Source organism: Halichoerus grypus, chromosome 3 (genome assembly GCF_964656455.1).
Source record: "Halichoerus grypus chromosome 3, mHalGry1.hap1.1, whole genome shotgun sequence".
In the NCBI taxonomy this organism is placed as follows: domain Eukaryota; kingdom Metazoa; phylum Chordata; class Mammalia; order Carnivora; family Phocidae; genus Halichoerus; species Halichoerus grypus.
The window spans coordinates 13,463,264-13,480,384 of NC_135714.1; the positions used below are offsets into that span (position 1 = coordinate 13,463,264).

Here is a 17,121-nt window from a genome sequence, read left to right on the forward strand (position 1 = left end):
CTGAAGGTAAGGCAGGGGAAGGAGTCCCCGCCAGGTCAGCTGGGGTGATACAGACAGCTTTCAACCAGACCAGAGAGCACAGAGAGGCAGGTTAGTGCCCAAAGCAATGGATGAAGGATCCAGGGATGTGAGGTGGGTGGACTGTGTGAATGGGCAGGAGTAGATGGAGGGAGGGAGCTTCCAAAGAAATGGCCTCAGGCTTTGGTGGCTGTTGGATACAGAACCAGAGGGAGGAAACTTTTCTAAGGAGTCCAGGGGATGGCTTGCTAACTGCAAAGCAGGTAGTCATTTTTGCAAAAGGAAGATCAATAAACAATAATTGGCTCGATTGATTTACTAAAAATCAAACAGAAGGCAAGCCATTCTAGATTTTCCCAATTCCGTAGGTTAAAAAAAATAAACCAGTCAACGTCAGGTAGACGCTGTGGGACTTGAGTGCTTTTTTTTGCCTCTATTTTCCTGTATTTATTTTTTTAGTGAGTATGTTTTTTGTTTTTGGTAATAGACAAAAGGAATCAAGGATCTTCTGGAGGTGGTTTTAGGATTATCAGGATTAAAATTGTGGGTACCCAGAGCAGGGCCAGGTGCAAAGTGAATGGCCCTCCGGAAGGAACTCTGCAGGGCCCCCTGGTGGCCCTGACAGCCTCACCATGAGCTGCTTGATGATCTCCTCTCTCTCCTTCAGGCGGGTCTGCAGACGGCCTATGAGCTGAACGTCCTCTGGTCTGGACGCCCCCTTCCCTGGCTTCTCTGCAGAATCTGTCAGTCTGTTTGGAACAAGCATGCAGTTAGTCTCCTTACTGTCATTACCCAACAATAAACAGGTGGACATGGTGGGGATGCTGCCATGAGCGTAGCCTGGACAGCTAATCTCTCTATTCACGAAAGGGGAAACCGAGGCCCTGGGAGCTTGCCCGGGGCCACCCACTGAGTTGGCTGCAGAGCTCCAGGTGAAGCCCAGGACCCCAACTCCCAGTCTGACCTTTGCCACTTCCCCCGAAGCTGCGGGGCCTGTGTATGATACGAACGCTGCCCTCAGTGAAGCGTCAAGAACCAGGGATGTCACTGGACAAAGGCCTCCGCCGAATAATGCTCCCCCCTCAAGCTCAGCGTTGTCGCCGCCACCACTAGGCTAATGCCGACGTGGCTCTGGCGCCATCTGCTGGCCGAGATGGAGCGCGGCATGCGCCGGTCTCAGGCAGAGCAGCGGGGCAGCTGGTACCCCCAGCCCTTTCAACATGAAGCTGGAGAGAAAGAACTCTCCTCATGGTGGGGGGAGGGTTACGGCTGCACGTGACCTATGAACTGTAGCTGATAAGAGGCCAGGACTTTGGGGTGAGGTGACTTGGGATCTGATCCCTACTCTGCCTTTTTCTAGCTATGTGACCTTGGCCATAGCCTTTCCCTGTGACCTTCAGTTCCCTCTTCTTTAAAATGGGCATGAAACCAGGTGGTTGTGAGGATTCAATGAGATAATGGGAGCCTGGCATATGGTAAGTGCCCATTAGATGGTAGCCCATAAAACCTTCCACTCTGGATTTTGGATGATTTGCTTTGTATTGGAGACAGTGGAGAACACTTTTTAAAGAGCGAAAGCTAAGGGTCAGACAGGTGACATTTAGATTCAGTGCTGCTTGACCTTGGGCAAATGACTTCACCTGTCGCCTTCCAACTGGTCTCCCTGCTGCTAACCCTGACCACCCCCCACAAGTCTCTTCTCGCAGCAGCCAGAGTGACCCCGTTAAAAGATAAATCAGACCATGTCACTCCTGCTCAAAGCCTTGCAGTGGCTTCCCAGTGTACTCTGAACACATCCAAACTCCTTCCTGTTTAGTGCAGGGTCTCCTTCATCCCTCCCAGCTACCCCACCACCCTCAATTCCTACCACTCACCCTCTCACTTAGTCCTGGCTGTTCAGTCATGTGAAGCAGGCCCCAGGGCCATCGCACTTGCCGTCGTCTCTGCTGGGAATGCTCTTCCTCTAGATGGCTCTCTCACTCCCCCACCTGCTCGTGCTTAAGTGTCACCTCCTTAGAGAGGCCTTCCTGGCCCACCCTTGCCACTCCCTAGACATAGATCCTGTTTTTCTTCTACCTTTCGCTACCTGATATGAAGTCAAATATTTATTTGCTTCTTTCTTGTCTAAATCCCCATGTAGAATTTGTGAGCTCTATGAGAGCATAGTCATTGTTTAGTTCCCGGCTCTAACTCCAGAGCCTAAAACAGGGCAGGGCACACAATAGGCTCTTAATGAACATCTGTTGGCTGAATCAATGAAGGTATGTGAACGTGCACAAGGCCCCTCGGTTCCTTTATCTTTCCGGAGGAGTAACAGTTTCCACCCTGAAGGACTGCTGGGAAGATAAATGAGATGAGGCATGTGAGAAGGGGGCAAATGTTCATGAAAAAAGTGGCCTTGATCCTTCTGATTTCTTCCCAATGTGAGGGTCAAACCAAGCCCACAAGGCAGTGCTCATTCCTCACAGATTCCCAGTGCCCTACACAAAGAGAACGTAGGCTCCCAAAGGGAGGGGTGACCAACTCTCCCCATGTGCCCAGGACTGAGGTGCTTCTTGGAACTCGGGACTTGCAGTTTCAAAACTGGGAGAGTCCCAGGCACACTGGGATGAGCTGGTTACCCTAATAAAATGTACGTCGACTAGCCCCTCCCAACCTGGGGCCCCAGGCCTCACTCACTCAGTTTCCAGGGCAGCCAGCCGGGCCTGGAGCCGGGCCTGAGCACTGCTGAAATCTGCCACCATGGCCTGCATCTCCTTCCGGTGTTCCTGGCGTAGCTTCTCCACCTCCCGGGCCCGCTGGGCTTGCTGATCCTCCTCCAGCAGCCTGCGGGTGGATGGACGCTCAGCTGGGCTTCCCTGGGCTCTGAGGACTGAAGCTCATGGGCACTGGGGATTCTCAACCCTCCACTGGGTTGGGGAGACAGTCTGGGGGAGTGGTTATATGAATGTGGGGTCAGGACACTGGGAAGAAGACCTAGGCTCTCTAGTTGTGGGGTCCAGGATATACCCTGCTTGTGGGACCCCTTCTCAGCACCTCCTACCCCAGCATTCCATTTGTAGGTATAAACTTTCCAGCAAGGGGGTGAAAGAGCTGTGAATTCAGGACTGATAAGGAGCTATCGAGCTTGGGTTCGGTAATAACAGTAACCCCCACGGCTTACCAAGGGCTTCCTCCGGGCCAGGGCCGGTGCAAAATCTTGCTTACGTTTCACTGCATTCCACGACAGCCCTGAGAGTTGGTGGTCTTACCTCCACTTGCAGCCCAGGGCACCGTCCTGGGGAAGTTAGCTGACTCTCAGGAGCTCACACAGCTAGTTAAAGAGCACCCAGCACTGTTTGAACTATTCCATCGCCCTGTCTCCCTACGGCTGGTTTTGAAGATGCTTTCGGTATGGTTAGGTCTGATTCCACAAATTCCTTGATTTGTAGGGAAAAAGGGTTCCGTCTTCTAGTCCAGGGCGAATCCTCTGCAGTGTCGAGCCTAGAATACTTTTCAGGGGCCTGGAGTAACATCAGTGAAGTGCTAGCATTAGGGAGTCTTTCCTTCGGGGAGATGGGAGGAGCCTGGGGGGAGGTGCTTAGGTCTCAGAGGCTCTCCAAGGAGCAGTGGAGGGAGCGAGGGAGGGCGGGGAGCTCCGCGGCCTGGAGACCCACCTGCGCTGGTCGCGGAGCTGCAGCGCCTCCTGCTGGTGCTGTTCCACCTCGGCCCGCAGCCGCTGCACCGCGTCCTTGAGCTGCGAGTTCTCCTCCCAGAGGCCGCACGCCTCGCTCGGACCCGGCTCCGCGGCGCCCTCCGGGGAGCCGGCCTGGCCCGGGCCGCCCCCGTCCTGGGGAGAAAGGACCCGGGAGAGGTGTTTTCAGGGGGCGCCAAGGCGGACGAGGCGCAGAGGGCCCCAGACGTGCCGCGCAAAGCCGGGGACCGTGCGCGGCCCAGCCTCCTGCTCCGGATTCAGGAGCTCACAGCCAGACTCCAGGTTTTCCCGCATCTGGCCCCTCACGAAGTTCAATAAGGTCGGTGAGCCAAGAACTTGGCTTAAATCAAAACCAGCCAGGGGCGCCTGTGTGGCTCAGTTGGTTCAGCGGCTGCCTTCGACTCAGGTCATCGAGCCCCGCATTGGGCTCTCTGCTCGGTGGGGAGCCTGCTTCTCCCTCTCTCTCTCTCTGCCTGCCTCTCTGCCTACTTGTGCTCTCTATCTCTCTGTCATATAAATACACAAAATCTTAAAAAATAAAAAATAAAAACAGCCAAACACCCCGCCCGTTTTTCAGACTTCCTTGCCTTCTCTCTACCCAGAGCGCCCGCCCCACCTAAACAGCACTGCTTCGGGGAAGAAGCGATCAGCTTTCTCCTCTCTGCCACCACCGAATCCGAATCCCGGCTGTGGCGAGATTACCCGGCAGGGCGCTCCTTTGTTCAATGCTGCTTTCCTCCACTAGCCCAGGAGCGGTCCCGGGAAGGCACCATCTCCCCTCCAGTTTTCCAGTCCTCTGGCTCCTGGCGCCGTGGCTGACATCCAGTAGGTGCTAAATAAATGCTTGCTAAATGCAGTGACGCTTGAACGCCAGGGGTTCAGACAGAAATTCGAAGATCTATGTCCAAATTAAATGGGGTCAGAGTTAACCCCTGCTTAGTGAATGCTTCGGTTTTCAAGGCCGCTCAAACATGCCTGAAGGCTTCTGCATTTGCTCATTGCACACGAGGACTGAGCAGCTTGGCACAGAGAGCATCTGTGGCCCACGCCTTACACCTCCTGCTTCCTGCCCTGGGGCTTGCGTGTGCCTGAGACACCCGTGGGCACATGGGCGCGGGGCACTCCGATACGTGGAGCGGGGAAGAGCTTGGTTAAGGTCCTGTGGGGCCACCCCTGACTAATTGGAGGGCCTGATGAATAAAGCATCCCCCTCTGGACAGGGGGACAGAGAAGACAATTATTTCACAGGGCTCCTCAGAAGATCCCAGCAGGTGGGACACCACTTCCCTGCAGTGGGGGCCATGTAAGGATGCACCCCTGTATGGGGTAACCTTCCCTTCTCTCTTTCGGTCCTGCTGCCTGGGGCTGTTCCTCCTTGCTAATACTCCCACATTTCTTCTTTGTGTGGGTTTTCCTCTGAGGCCTTGCTGTTTCTCCCAGAGGGTTCAGGGCTTCCCTCCAATGAGGTGAAGGGGAGGGCAGGCACCTGGTGGCCGGCCAGGTATCATCTCATCCACCCAGAGATCCCGGGGTTCTATCCACGGCACTCAGGGAGCTTGTCATCGCAGATGTCACAATCCCACATTTCCCCTGCCCCCTTCCATACGTATGGGTGGCTCCCACCAATCTAGAACACTTAATGGAAAACATTCTGTCTTCCCTCTGCTACACTTTACTGACTGGGCTGAGCTCCCTGTGATTCATCATTTAATATTCCTCATTAAACACAAATCGTCTTCAGGTGCTCAGTACTGGCAAAATCTCAAGTGAATGATCCCCGTGTCCCCGGGATCTTCAGCAGGGCTGGGACACCAACTAATCATCAGCATCCATAGACTTTGTGCCAAGTGCGGAGAGTGGGGGTGGAGATGAAATAGGGCAGACCAGCCTGGTTCTCAAAAGACTCCTGGTCCGGTTGAGAATATCCATGAAGAACATCCATGACATGACGGCTGCCTAACTGGACCATGAAGTAGACACTAGGGCCAGTTGAACTATGATAGGAAATGCTCTGGGAGCTCAGGGACTGGTGGGATCGCAGGTGTGGAAGGGAGCCCCCTAGAGCTCGCATCAGCAGCACATATACTCAAATTGGAGGGGAAACTCCTGGCCCCAAGGGTGAGCTGGACACCGAGGAGGGAGGAAGGCATCCCAAGCAGGGAGCGGACACATGCAAAGGCCCAGGGGCAGGAGGCAGGGCCCACGTTTAGAGCAGAGGGGGATACGGCTGAAGATACAAAGTGCGGCCCGTGGGTGAAGGCTTTTCATTGCCGGGCATCTGGAGGTCGTTCTGATAGCAGGAGGGAGTCACTGAAGCCTTTATACAGATGCATACCTGACACAGAATGGTACATGGTGGGCTCCGGCGGGGCGGGGGGTCTGGGCTGTTAGGAGGTCACTGTGCTGCCGGCCAGGTGGGAATATGGATGTACAAGGAAGGGGCTGAGGGGCCAAGTCTGACTAGGAAGTTCAAAGAGAGTTGGTGTTGAACCTTGGTGACAGAAAGGCAGCTCCCATTGATGGGAACAGGGAGGTCGAGGCAGGGAGTCTGTCTGGGGAGGCATTCTGAGGCATTCTCTGCAGATTTGAAGGAGTAACCCTGACTGGCTGATTCTAGGGTCCACCTGGCAACGCCATTCTGAAATGCTATTGTATCTGAATTTAAAATGACATGCAGCACTTAAAACTTGGTTTTTGGTTTTGGTTTTGGTTTTGGTTTTGCTTTTCAGAATGGGAGCCTGCAGGCCCATCAAGGATCTCCCAGGACTGTGGAAGAAGGGAATGATGAGCACCCGGAGCCCCTTCTTTATGACTTTCTCCCTGCAGCCTTGACGCTGCTGCAAGAGGGGTGCAGTGTGGGCAGAATGGGGGCGCTGACCTCGGCAGCGACGGTGTGGTCCTCGCTGTCCCCTGGGCACTGGGCGATCGCCTGCCGCCTGCCCACGCTGCCCAGAGTCCTCAGCTCCGCCTGCAGCGCTTCCAGGTCCTTCTGGTGCTCGGAGCAGGCAGCCCGCTGCTCCGAGAGCTCCTGCCTGAGGGACTCTGGAGAAGGAAGAGCTATGGGTTTTTAAAGAGAAAATCATTTTCAAGTGCTAGTAAATTTGATACTTTACTTTTCTGTTATGGACTTTTTGAGACTCTATTTTTGTTACTGCAAATTATTTTTGAAACATTGTTCCAATAATTCCATAAGCCATGAGATGCGTAGAGGCCTTAGTACAGAGCAAGTGCGCAACATATACTTGTAAAGTAAACAAGTGATGTTTAGAGTGGAAATTGATGACATTGTAAAAGTGTATCCACTGCAAAGGATTTCCCATAAACTTACTAAGCTTCTCTGAAAGTTATAGTATATTAAACACAGCAAAGCTTAGTTATTCTGATGATATGTTGAAAAATTTACTTGTTTATCTTTCCTCCCCACTAGGATTTTAATATAGTGATTTCTATAGCCTATTTTCTTTAAAAAGTCCAAACCCAACTCAATATTTTGAAATCCTTTATCACAAAAATAACCCCTTCCTCTTCTGTCATACATTCCCTTCCCTCCCCTTCTCCCTCCCTCCCTCCATCCATCCACCCATCTACCCATCCATCCATCCATCCATCCACTCCACCTCTCTACACATCCACCTGCCCACCATCAGCCCATCCATCCATCCACACATCCACCTGCCCTTCTGTCCTTCTACCATTCCACCTATCCATCCAGCATGGCCGGGTCCCCCCCCCAGTGGATCAGGTAATCTGATGGACACTCCCTGCGCCTCACACACTGACCTACCCTGCAGGTCAAGTGTGTCTCACACAGACAGTGAAATCGCAGTCACTGGGACCAGGAATGTCTGCTTTAATCGCCCTGTCATGGTAGGTGCTCCCCCCGCCCCAATACCACCCACAAAACCAACGACTTGCTATCATCATTACAGAGTTCCCAGAGCCCCTTCCTCCTGGGGCTGTGTTGAGAATCCCAGCATGTACCCAGGCTCTCTCCTGAATCTTTTGTCCAGGAGAGGACCAGGCTGCTGTGGGATCAGAGGGGCCGGGGAAGTGGCCGTAGGGACAGCTGCTGTTGGGTGCTGGAATCACCAGCGGTGTTCAACGTGATCTGCATCTTGCCCTGTATCTGAGACATATGGCACCGCCTGGGTTTTATCTTGTGTAATCCGTCTTCTTTAGATGATGCAACTCTAGCATTTCCCACTTGGATGTTAACTGGGGAATCAGTGGGACTCTCTCTCTCTCCTGCCTGCTCCCCACATCACTTCCTCCAGAAACGGGCAGAGCTGACGTGCTGATGTGCTGACGTGCTGTTGTACTGACGTGCTGACGTGCTGTTGTGCTGACGTGCTGACGTGCTGTTGTACTGACGTGCTGACGTGCTGACGTGCTGTTGTGCTGACGTGCTGACGTGCTGTTGTGCTGACGTGCTGACGTACAGTCTGCAGGACATGCTATCTAATGAAAGCGCAACCAAGCGGCGGGTAGATCGTATGCACTTAACGGAGATAAAGAAAATACTCTTTCCCAAAATTCTCTTAAGGAAAACCCTGTCTGGGTTTGAAAAAAAATATTTAATAAGGCCAATTTGGTCTTTAATGCTAGACATGAAATGAGAGACATTTGTCTTGCTCTTAAGAGCGAGAGGGAAGATGAAAATAAAGGAGAAAATGAGGGAAAAGATGATCTACAAAACCAGAAAGAGGCTGCTAGGGTCAGCCATGCAATGTGGGAATATGGTAATAATGATAACAGTGAACATCTGTGTAGCATTTGCTGCATACCAGGTGGATGCTCTTATTATTCCCATTTTACAGATGAGCAACTGAGGCACGGAGCAGTTAAGTGACTTGCCCAAAGTCAGGCAACTTGTGAGTGTTGGAGCTGGGCTTCAAGCCCAAACAATTTGGCTCCGGAGATCTTTACTGCTTCTGGTAACTTCCAGAATGCTCTGTGTGACTGTTTTTGGATGTCTGAAGAGGAGGTGAGTTTCGGGCTGAGGATGATGTGGGGGCAGGCAAAGGAAGCAGAGGAAAGTGCAGGAGCCTGGAGGCCTAAGTCCCCCAGATTTTCAGAAATCTTCAGAATGGAAATGAGAGGTTGAGGCAATGCCATGAACATCTCACGAAGGCTCAGAGATCTGGCTTATACTGACTAATGATGATAATACAGATGCCTCCACCTTTGGAAAGTTCGCCTTACACCGCTTTGCTTTTAAAAAAGACCTACATTAGAACCTATTTTCCCGAATCTAGAGAAATCCGAAGACTTTCATTTTTACATAAAAAGGCGAAAAGGGAAAACAGCATTCTTTGCGGGTTTTGCAGCCAGCCAGCGGTCTAGAAGCAGCGCGCACGCCGGGCCGCGAGAGTGGCGCCCCCAGCGCCTTCCCCGGGAATCACACCCAGCATCTCAGGGTGGAGCCCCAGAGCTCTGCGGGCGTCCGGGAGCGTCTGGGCTTGGTCTCCATCTACTGTGCGCATCCGTTCGCATCAGGAAAGCCTAAGAGAGGTGACTTTTGGCGTCTGGGAACGCTCCAGTGTTTCATTTAAATTAATGGTAATCGCTTCTTCGCTTTTCGCCATTTTGACTTAGGAAATGTGTCATACGAACGCCCTGCCTTCGGAGAGCTGAAAACCTGTCCTGCAGTCTACAGCCACCAGGCTCCTGTCCTATGCTAGCCACTTTCCATTTAATAGCTCATCACATCCACACACCGCCCCTATGAGGTAGGGGCAATGGTGACTCCATTTTCTAGAAAAGGAAACTGAGACCGACAGTGACCCCCCACCCCACCCCAGGTCTCTCAGCTAGCGGGCGGCAGAGCCAGGATAGTCACCCCGGCCTGTGTGCCTCCAGACCCGTGGGCCCCATCTTGCCCCTGGTCTCCACGTGTGGACTCCGCCCGGTAGCCAGGCCCTCCCAGGGCCGGCCGGCTGTATACCTAACATCAGAGCCTGCTGAGCCTGCATCCTCTCGAGCTCCCCGTGGAGCTCCTGCTGGGCCTTTTCTTCCAAGGCCTGGAGCTCCAGCCGGTGTGCCTGGTGCTGGATCTGGAGGCTGTGGCTGGATTCCTTCCTCAAGCGCTCCTCTGTGGCCTGTGGGTGAAAGTGGGAGAAAGTGGGCACAGAGGAAGACCTGTCCCCTCTGCCAAGTTCCCCCTCTGTGCCAGGGCCCGCTTAGCACTCACCACTCCTCAGTGGAGGGCTTATTAGGCTACTGAGAATGACCTGTCTGAGATGACGGTGATGGCTTGGCCCCAGCAGCCATTTTGTACCATGTGAACCTAACCCCAATCCACAGCTGATTAGACCAGAGTGGACACCGGTTCCAAGCTGAGCCAGTCATTGGGAATTTGGTGTTAGGAGGCCAGGGAGAGAGAGAGCAGGAAAGAGACGGACAGACAGACAGACACTGACTGGTTGGCTCCAGTTTTAACACACTCAGGAGGAGTGAGGTGATCATCTTACACCTGCCCCAGGACCAGAGAGGTGGAGAGAACTGTCTGTGAGGAGCAGAACAGGAATGACAGAAGGAGGGGTCCCTACAGCTTTTTCAGTCTCTGGTCTAGTCTGGCCCCCAGAACTGGCTGTGTCTTTGCCCTTAGGTTCACTTATTATTCTTTTCTTACTTCATTTATGATTATTTCATTCATTCAGTCATTCTTTTTTCAACATCCATTTATTGAAGGTCTCTTATATGTCAAACACCCAAAGCGGGTTCTATGAGCAGCTGTGTAAACTTTAATAGAAATCTCTTCACTGCCTAAGCTAGCTCAAGTTGGTTTCTGGGGGTCGAAACAATAATGGTCCCCAAGATGTCCGTGTGGGAATCCCTGGGACCTGTGAATATGTTATTTTCCTTGGTAAAAGGAGTTTTGCGGGTGTAATTAAGTTAAGGATCCTGAAATGGGAGATTATCCCAAAGTATCTGGGCGGTTCAATGTAGTCACAGAGGTCCTTATAAGAGGGAGGCAGGACAGCCAGTCGGAGGCGAGGTGCTGATGGAAGCATGGTGGAAGGGAGGAGGAGTAGGGAGGGTGCTGGGGAGAGGGAGAGGAAGAGAGAGGGCTATCTGAAGATGTTACATGCTACACTCTTGGCTTCGATGATGCAGGAAGGGGCCAGGAGCCAAGGAATGCAGGCAGCCTCTAGAAGCCAGAAAAGGCAAGAAAACAGATCCATCCCTTGAGCTTTTAGAAGGAACCCAGTCCTGCCAACACCTTGACTTTAGGACTTCTGCCTCCAGAACCGTCAGATAATAAATCTGTGATGTGTTCAGTCACCAAGTTTGTCATATTTTGTTAGAGTGCCAATAGGGAACTAATACAGTTTCTGGGCAGAGAGTTCCAGTTAAGACCGAGCCCATCTTGGGGCACCTGGGTGGTTTAATGGGTTAAGTGTCTGACTCTTGCTTTCTGCTCAGGTCATGATCTCAGGGTTGTGAGATCAAACCCTACGTCAGGCTCAGCACTCAGTGTGGAGGGTGCTTCTTAGGATTCTCTCTCTCTCCCTCTCTCTCTGGACCTTCCCCCACCCCCGCCCTGTGTGCATGCACACACTCTCTCTCAATAAAATAAAATAAATAAATAATAAAAATAAATTAAAAAGACACAGCCCATCTTTTAGATGATGAAATTGAGGCTGGGGGAGATGAACTAGTTTTCCCAAGGTCACACAGGAAAGATGAAGGAAGCATCATCTCCCTCCCTCTTTTTACCAGCCAGCTGCAGGGAAGTGAGCTGACTGAAGACAGGTAAAGGTGGGGGCAGGATTGCAACCCTGGGCAGCGGGGTCGTGGGCCCGAGCGCTCTCCACTCCCCATGCAGCCTCTGGGAACAATGAGAAATGGGGTTTCACCAAAGGCAGGAGGCTCCAGTTGGGGAGCACTGAGCACCCCCCTGCCCCAAACCCCAGAGAGCTAACTGAACACAATGATGCTTTTAGATGCTTACTTGCACCTTTGACTCTGCTGCTCCCTAAAAACGGGAATCCGTTTTACTCCTCCCATGGGAAATTCAGTCAAACTGTGCTGGATTTATTTCATAAGACAGAAGAGTCTCCTCCTTTTCAGACTCTCCAATATTTCTTCCTCTTGTGCTTGCTGCAAGGCTCAGAGAACTCCAGGTGGTGACATTTTTATCCCAAGGGAAATGGGAATGAAGAGGTCCGAGCTAAGGTTTTACAGAAGATGGGGCCAAACTCTCTCAACCGGCCCCTCAGTCCCTGGGGACAGCACAAGATTCAGATCAGCACTGCCTGCTTTCTCACCCAGCAGCCCCTAGCAGTGAGGACTATGCAAAGTTGAGCACCCAGGGTTTACATCAAACCAGACATGCATCCCTGGTGAATGGCTCCAGTAAACCTATGGGAGGTTTACTCTGCTTGTGTTGTGGTTGTTTTAAAGCCTCCTAAAAGGCCCAGGTTCACCGTGTCTCTCTTCAAAGGTAATGACACCAATAACAATGTAGGTGTGTGTGTGGGGGGGGGGCTGGGAGGAGGATTCCCAACACCAACAAGCAATGCTTGGACACCAGCTGAGTGTCCTACAGCTCAGCTCAATCCTGACACCGCCTGGAGAGAGCATCCCACAGCGTGAGAGCTCAGTCCCACAAGACTGCCCTCCGTCTCAGATGCCAACTGCAAGACTAGGTCGGTACCTGTGCTTCTGACCAACTGGCTTTAAGTCAGAGGGTCCCATGACCCCTCAATTGATTTGTTAGAGTGGCTCACGGAACTCAGGAAACCCGTTTACTTACTAGGTTATCGATTTGTGACAAAGGATATTAAAGGATATGAATCAACGGCCAGATGAAGAGATATGCAGGAAGAGGTCACAGGAGCTTTTGTCCCCATGGAATTGGGGCATGTCACCCTTGTGGTGTGTGGGTGTGGCTCTCTGAGGCCTCTGCTTAGGGGTTTCTAAGAGGCTTCATTACCTAGACATGATTAATTAAATCATTGGCCATTGGTGCCCTCCCCAGAGGTCAGGGATGGGACTGAAAGTTCCAACCCTCAAATCATAAGGTTGGTTCCCCTGGCAATCAGCCCCCTCATCCTCAGGTGGGGTCCCAAAGCCACCTCATTAACATAACAAAAGACACTTTGGCTGCTCTCATCACTTAGGAAATTCCAAGAGTTTTAGGAGCCCTGCGTCAGAAATGAGACTGAGACCAAATAATATTTCTTTTTAGAAATCACAGTATCGCACGCTCCATGCCCCATCCTGGGTAGTCTCCTTCCCCTGTGCTCCCCAACTGTCCCCTGTCTGAGTGGTCGCCTTTCCCCCTGGAGGTGTGGTCCAGAAAGACGACAGTGTGTTCATCATCCTGGTGTCTCCGGAGCTCAGCACCGTGGTAACTTGTGGTAGCCGCTCTATAAATGAGTGCGGGATCAACGTGTGAGCAGTAACAGCACATCTTCTAAAAATGGAGCTCTGCTATGGACTGGATGTTTACGTCCCCCCACCCCCCAAAGTCATATATTGAAACCTGATCCCCCATGGGATGGTATCAGGAATGGGGCTTTTGGGGGGTGATGAGGTCAGGATGGTGGAGCCCTCATGAATCAGTGCTCTTGTACAGGAGGTTCGCAAAAGCTCCCCTGCCCCTTCTTCCACGTGAGGTTATAGAGAGGTGGGTGTCTATGAACTAGGGAGTGAGCTCTCAACAGACACCAGACCAGCTGGTGCTTTGGTCTTGCACTCGCAGCCTCCAGAACGGTGGGGAATAAATTTCTATTGTTTCCAAGCTGCTCAGTCCGTGGTAATTCTGTTACAGCAGCCTGAATGGACAAAGACAAGCTCTTACTCAGCCACATAGGGCTCTAAGTACTTTACATGTATTATCTCTTTTGATGCTCTCAATAGTCCTATTAGCTATTATCTTATAAATGAGGAACCTGAGGCACAAAGAAGCTGAGTGATTGCCTGAGCCCACACCTTATAAGTGGCAGACCCAGGATTTGAACCCACGCATCCCACTCCTCCTCACTATCCTGTACGAGGATGACTATACATCTGCTATTTCTAATTAGAATTGGAACTTGATTCTTTGGTGTCACTTTGGAATCATCAGACTTGAGCTAGCAACAAGGATCCCGTGAATCTGTAGGGTCTCCAGGGACTGGAGCTAAGACCTGCAAGGTATCCGGGATGGGCAGAGCACTCTCCCCCTCTCCCGTGGCCAGAGCTCACATGCTTCTTCCTCCCACCCAGGGAAGCCCCTCGAACTCCACCCCCACAGGTGGGCCACGTCTCCCTACTTCCTCTGCCTTGGGTCTGGGATCCAGGTCTGCAGCCTGGATGGGTAAAGCTCAGGAGAACACGAAGGCCAGCATTACCCACCACCTAGCAACCTGGGATCTCATCAACCTGAGCTGTTGTAAATTGCAAGCCAAATTGGAAAAAGATTTAAGAGAATAAAAGAAGAAAGAGAACTCATATTTTTGAATACCTACTAAACACCAAGTAATCCACATGCATTATTTCATTTCTTTTTCCTTTTTTTTTTCTAAAGCTTATTGTATATGTTTATCAGGGCAATGCATGGATATAGTATAAAGGGCTAAATAGTATTAAAAGAGAGGAAAACAGCACCTTGGAGCCCCCCTTTTCCCTCTCTCTGCACTCTGTTCTCTGGAGGCAGACACTAACAAGGCTTCCAGTTGTTTCTTCTGGTATTTGCCACCAGTAACAGGCTAGAATTCTGCTGTCTTGGTTATTTTCAAGATTAAGAATTATCTTCCCATCTGGGTAGATGAGGATTTTAGGTCTCATACACTCTCCCCCTTCCACTCCTCACATATTATTATATTACTTTTTTAATATAGTGAAATATATTCAACATTTTTGTTATTATGAGTACATATACTTCACTCCTGAGCAAAATAGACTATTATGATTAATGCCTACCCATACAACTTTTTGTTTTTCCTTGCATTAATAACTTGCTGCAGTTTTTTAAAGATTTGCTTAGCTTTCTTTGAATATTTGGCTAAGTCTTCCTACAACATCTAAAAGCTTTGTAAAACATTTGTGTGTAAGTGTGTGTGTGTCAAACACTTTCAGTGCAACTTTCCACATGGCCAAATGGATCAGAGAATCCAACAGTTTTGTTTTCCCCTAGAGCTGCTCTTCTGAGACCTCAGTCCTCTTGTTCCAGCCTGGACTGAGCTGTTGTCTCGGCCAGTGGCATAGCTGGGCTCCTTCCTTTTCCTTCTCCTTCCCTGGATTCCTCTATCCTAGATCCCTTTTATTCCCGCATCCTTGGCTTGCTCCCTTGTTTGGGTGGGGCGCTCTTCAAGGAACTTCCTGAGGAAAAGCGCCTGGAAGACATACCAGTCTGGGTCCAACAGGAGACAGAAACCACACAGTAATTCAAGTAGGAGCTCAATATAAAAAGTTCCTGCGCTACGACAGGAGAGTAACTCTAGAGAACTCCAGGGTGTCCTGAGGCTGGGAGAGAGCACCCAAGACGAGGACAACCTGGAAGGGGGGAACCCTTCCCCAGTTTGGGGTCCAGACCTTGTCGGAGAAGGTATGGTGGTAGCTCACTGGTGGAGGAGCTCCCTGGGCTGCCCAGGCCGACGCCGGTCCACAGTCACTGCTCGAGCAGGAACCACCCTCCGCGGTACAGATGAGCCACAGGTGGGTGATGCTCAGAGGCAACGGGGGCGCCCACGCAGGTGTGAGGGCCAGAGCAGACGACCGTACTGGTCTCAGGAGGCTTGCAGGGAACAAATCTCTGGGCTGCAGGCAACGGTGGCCAATGGGCAGGATCCCAGGGAGAGTCAGGGTGAGCCGTGCCAGCCACAGGAAAACAGTCACTGGGCCTGGGCCAGGGTCGTGGGGGTTGTGGGGTCACCGTGATGTTACTGGGGCAGAGGAGCACCGGATGTCCTCACACAGCCATGTCACTGTTCACCTGCGCAACTGAAGCCGGAAACAAAGCAAAAACACAGCCGCCAGAACCCGGAAGAGAAGCAGCCTCTTTCCTCCTACAAGGTGCCTCCAGCGCCCTCTACTGACGAAGCTTAACATTGTGCTCCCTGCGAAGGAGCAGTGCTTCAGGAATCTGGGTCATTACGCACGGCAGGCACGGAGGAGTGAATTGGGAGGTGAGAGGCAGTAAATTGAGAACAGAAGGCAAATTTCCTAATATTTCATATGCCGGTCGATATTTGTATTCAGTTCTTACACTGAGGAATAGTTGTAATGGAATTTCTCAGAATTACGCATTGGCTTCCAGTATCGTGTTGCTGCCCAAGAGATGTCCCATGACATTCTGATTCAAGTACTTTGTGTCTGGAATCACTTTTCCTCATTGGGAGCTTTTGGAATTTCTTTTGTTTCCTTGGTGTCCTGAAATTTCAAGCTGAGCTTTGGTAGGTGTCTTTCTCATGTAGTAAGGATTTCATTATTTCTTTGAAAATACCCTCCCCTCCATTATCTCTTTCTGGAACTCCCAATTGTTCAATATGAGCCTCCCAGGCGTGTCTCTACTCTTCTTGTTCCTTCTCTCCCACCACCCATTTCACTGTCTTTTTATTTTTGCTTTCTGGAAGGTTTCTTCATTTTTTACATTTCAACTCATTTCCTGATTTTTAGAAATCCTGTGATCATTTTTTTTTATCTAAAGAGCTCTTCCTTACTCTAATTGCCCCTCCTTTACAAATAGCATGTTGTTCTTCTTTCATGGATGCAAACATCATCTTTTAATTCTGAGGAGATCAATCCTCATCGAAGCTTTTTTTCTTCTTTTTCTGCTGACTGCATTAGCCGTTTCTTCTGAGTCTGTTCTTTCTCCCTCAGTTATCTTGGATTCCAACTTCCATGTTAGAGACTTCCATAAAAAGTTTAGTAATCTTTTGCTGCACTTTCATATTGAAGATGGAGCACTGAGGGCTACTTGGAAGGGGGTCCGTTGGGTGCCATGCTCCTCTGGAGGATGACCAGATGGCCAACCCTCAATTTTACTGGAAGCCCACAAATGTGAGAATCTACAGGCCTTTTCTCTAGGATGGTTTAATTTCTCCAGAGAAGGTTCCCCAGTCTCCTACATAGGGGGTCTAAGTCTAGCTGCTTGCCTTCTGGAGCTGAGCAGGAGAATGCACTTCTGGGGACCAGATAGAGGTGACCGTGGTCCACCGAATAGCTCAGTATACAAATTTTCACCTGAACCTGTTCTCAGACCCAAGCCTCATCCCAGCCTCTGTGAATCATATTTCCAAATTCAGAGTCTCTCTGGCTCAGTTAACCCAGCAATTTCCTGCCAACATCTCTTGTCTTTAAATAAGGGACAGCTAATGGCTTGCCTGTGCTGGGTGAGCTGGGAATCTGAGGTTCTAGGTCAATCATATTCCTCATCTCACTCTTGCCTCCATGATAACTGTTACCTCTAATTCCTGAGC

At 50.9% G+C, this 17,121-nt stretch overlaps 1 protein-coding gene across 5 annotated transcripts in view; it reads right to left on the bottom strand.

The window, feature by feature from the left end:
• Positions 1 to 17,121, bottom strand: part of FAM184B (family with sequence similarity 184 member B) — a 152,333-nt gene that overhangs the window by 5,031 nt on the left and 130,181 nt on the right. For 3 of the 5 annotated variants that reach the window (XR_013446295.1, XM_036072089.2, XM_078068431.1), the window contains exons 11-15: positions 9,657 to 9,810; positions 6,591 to 6,754; positions 3,675 to 3,847; positions 2,698 to 2,844; positions 650 to 767 (exon numbers count right to left, since the gene is read on the bottom strand). Coding sequence is in view for 3 of the 5 variants with exons in the window: in XM_036072089.2 (XP_035927982.2) it covers positions 650 to 767; positions 2,698 to 2,844; positions 3,675 to 3,847; positions 6,591 to 6,754; positions 9,657 to 9,810 (756 nt within the window). In the remaining 2 variants the exon portion in view is untranslated. Of the gene's footprint in view, positions 1 to 649; positions 768 to 2,697; positions 3,522 to 3,674; positions 3,848 to 6,590; positions 6,755 to 9,656; positions 9,811 to 17,121 lie in introns of those variants that run through there. The other 2 variants (XR_013446296.1, XM_078068432.1) reach the window with 2 other exon arrangements.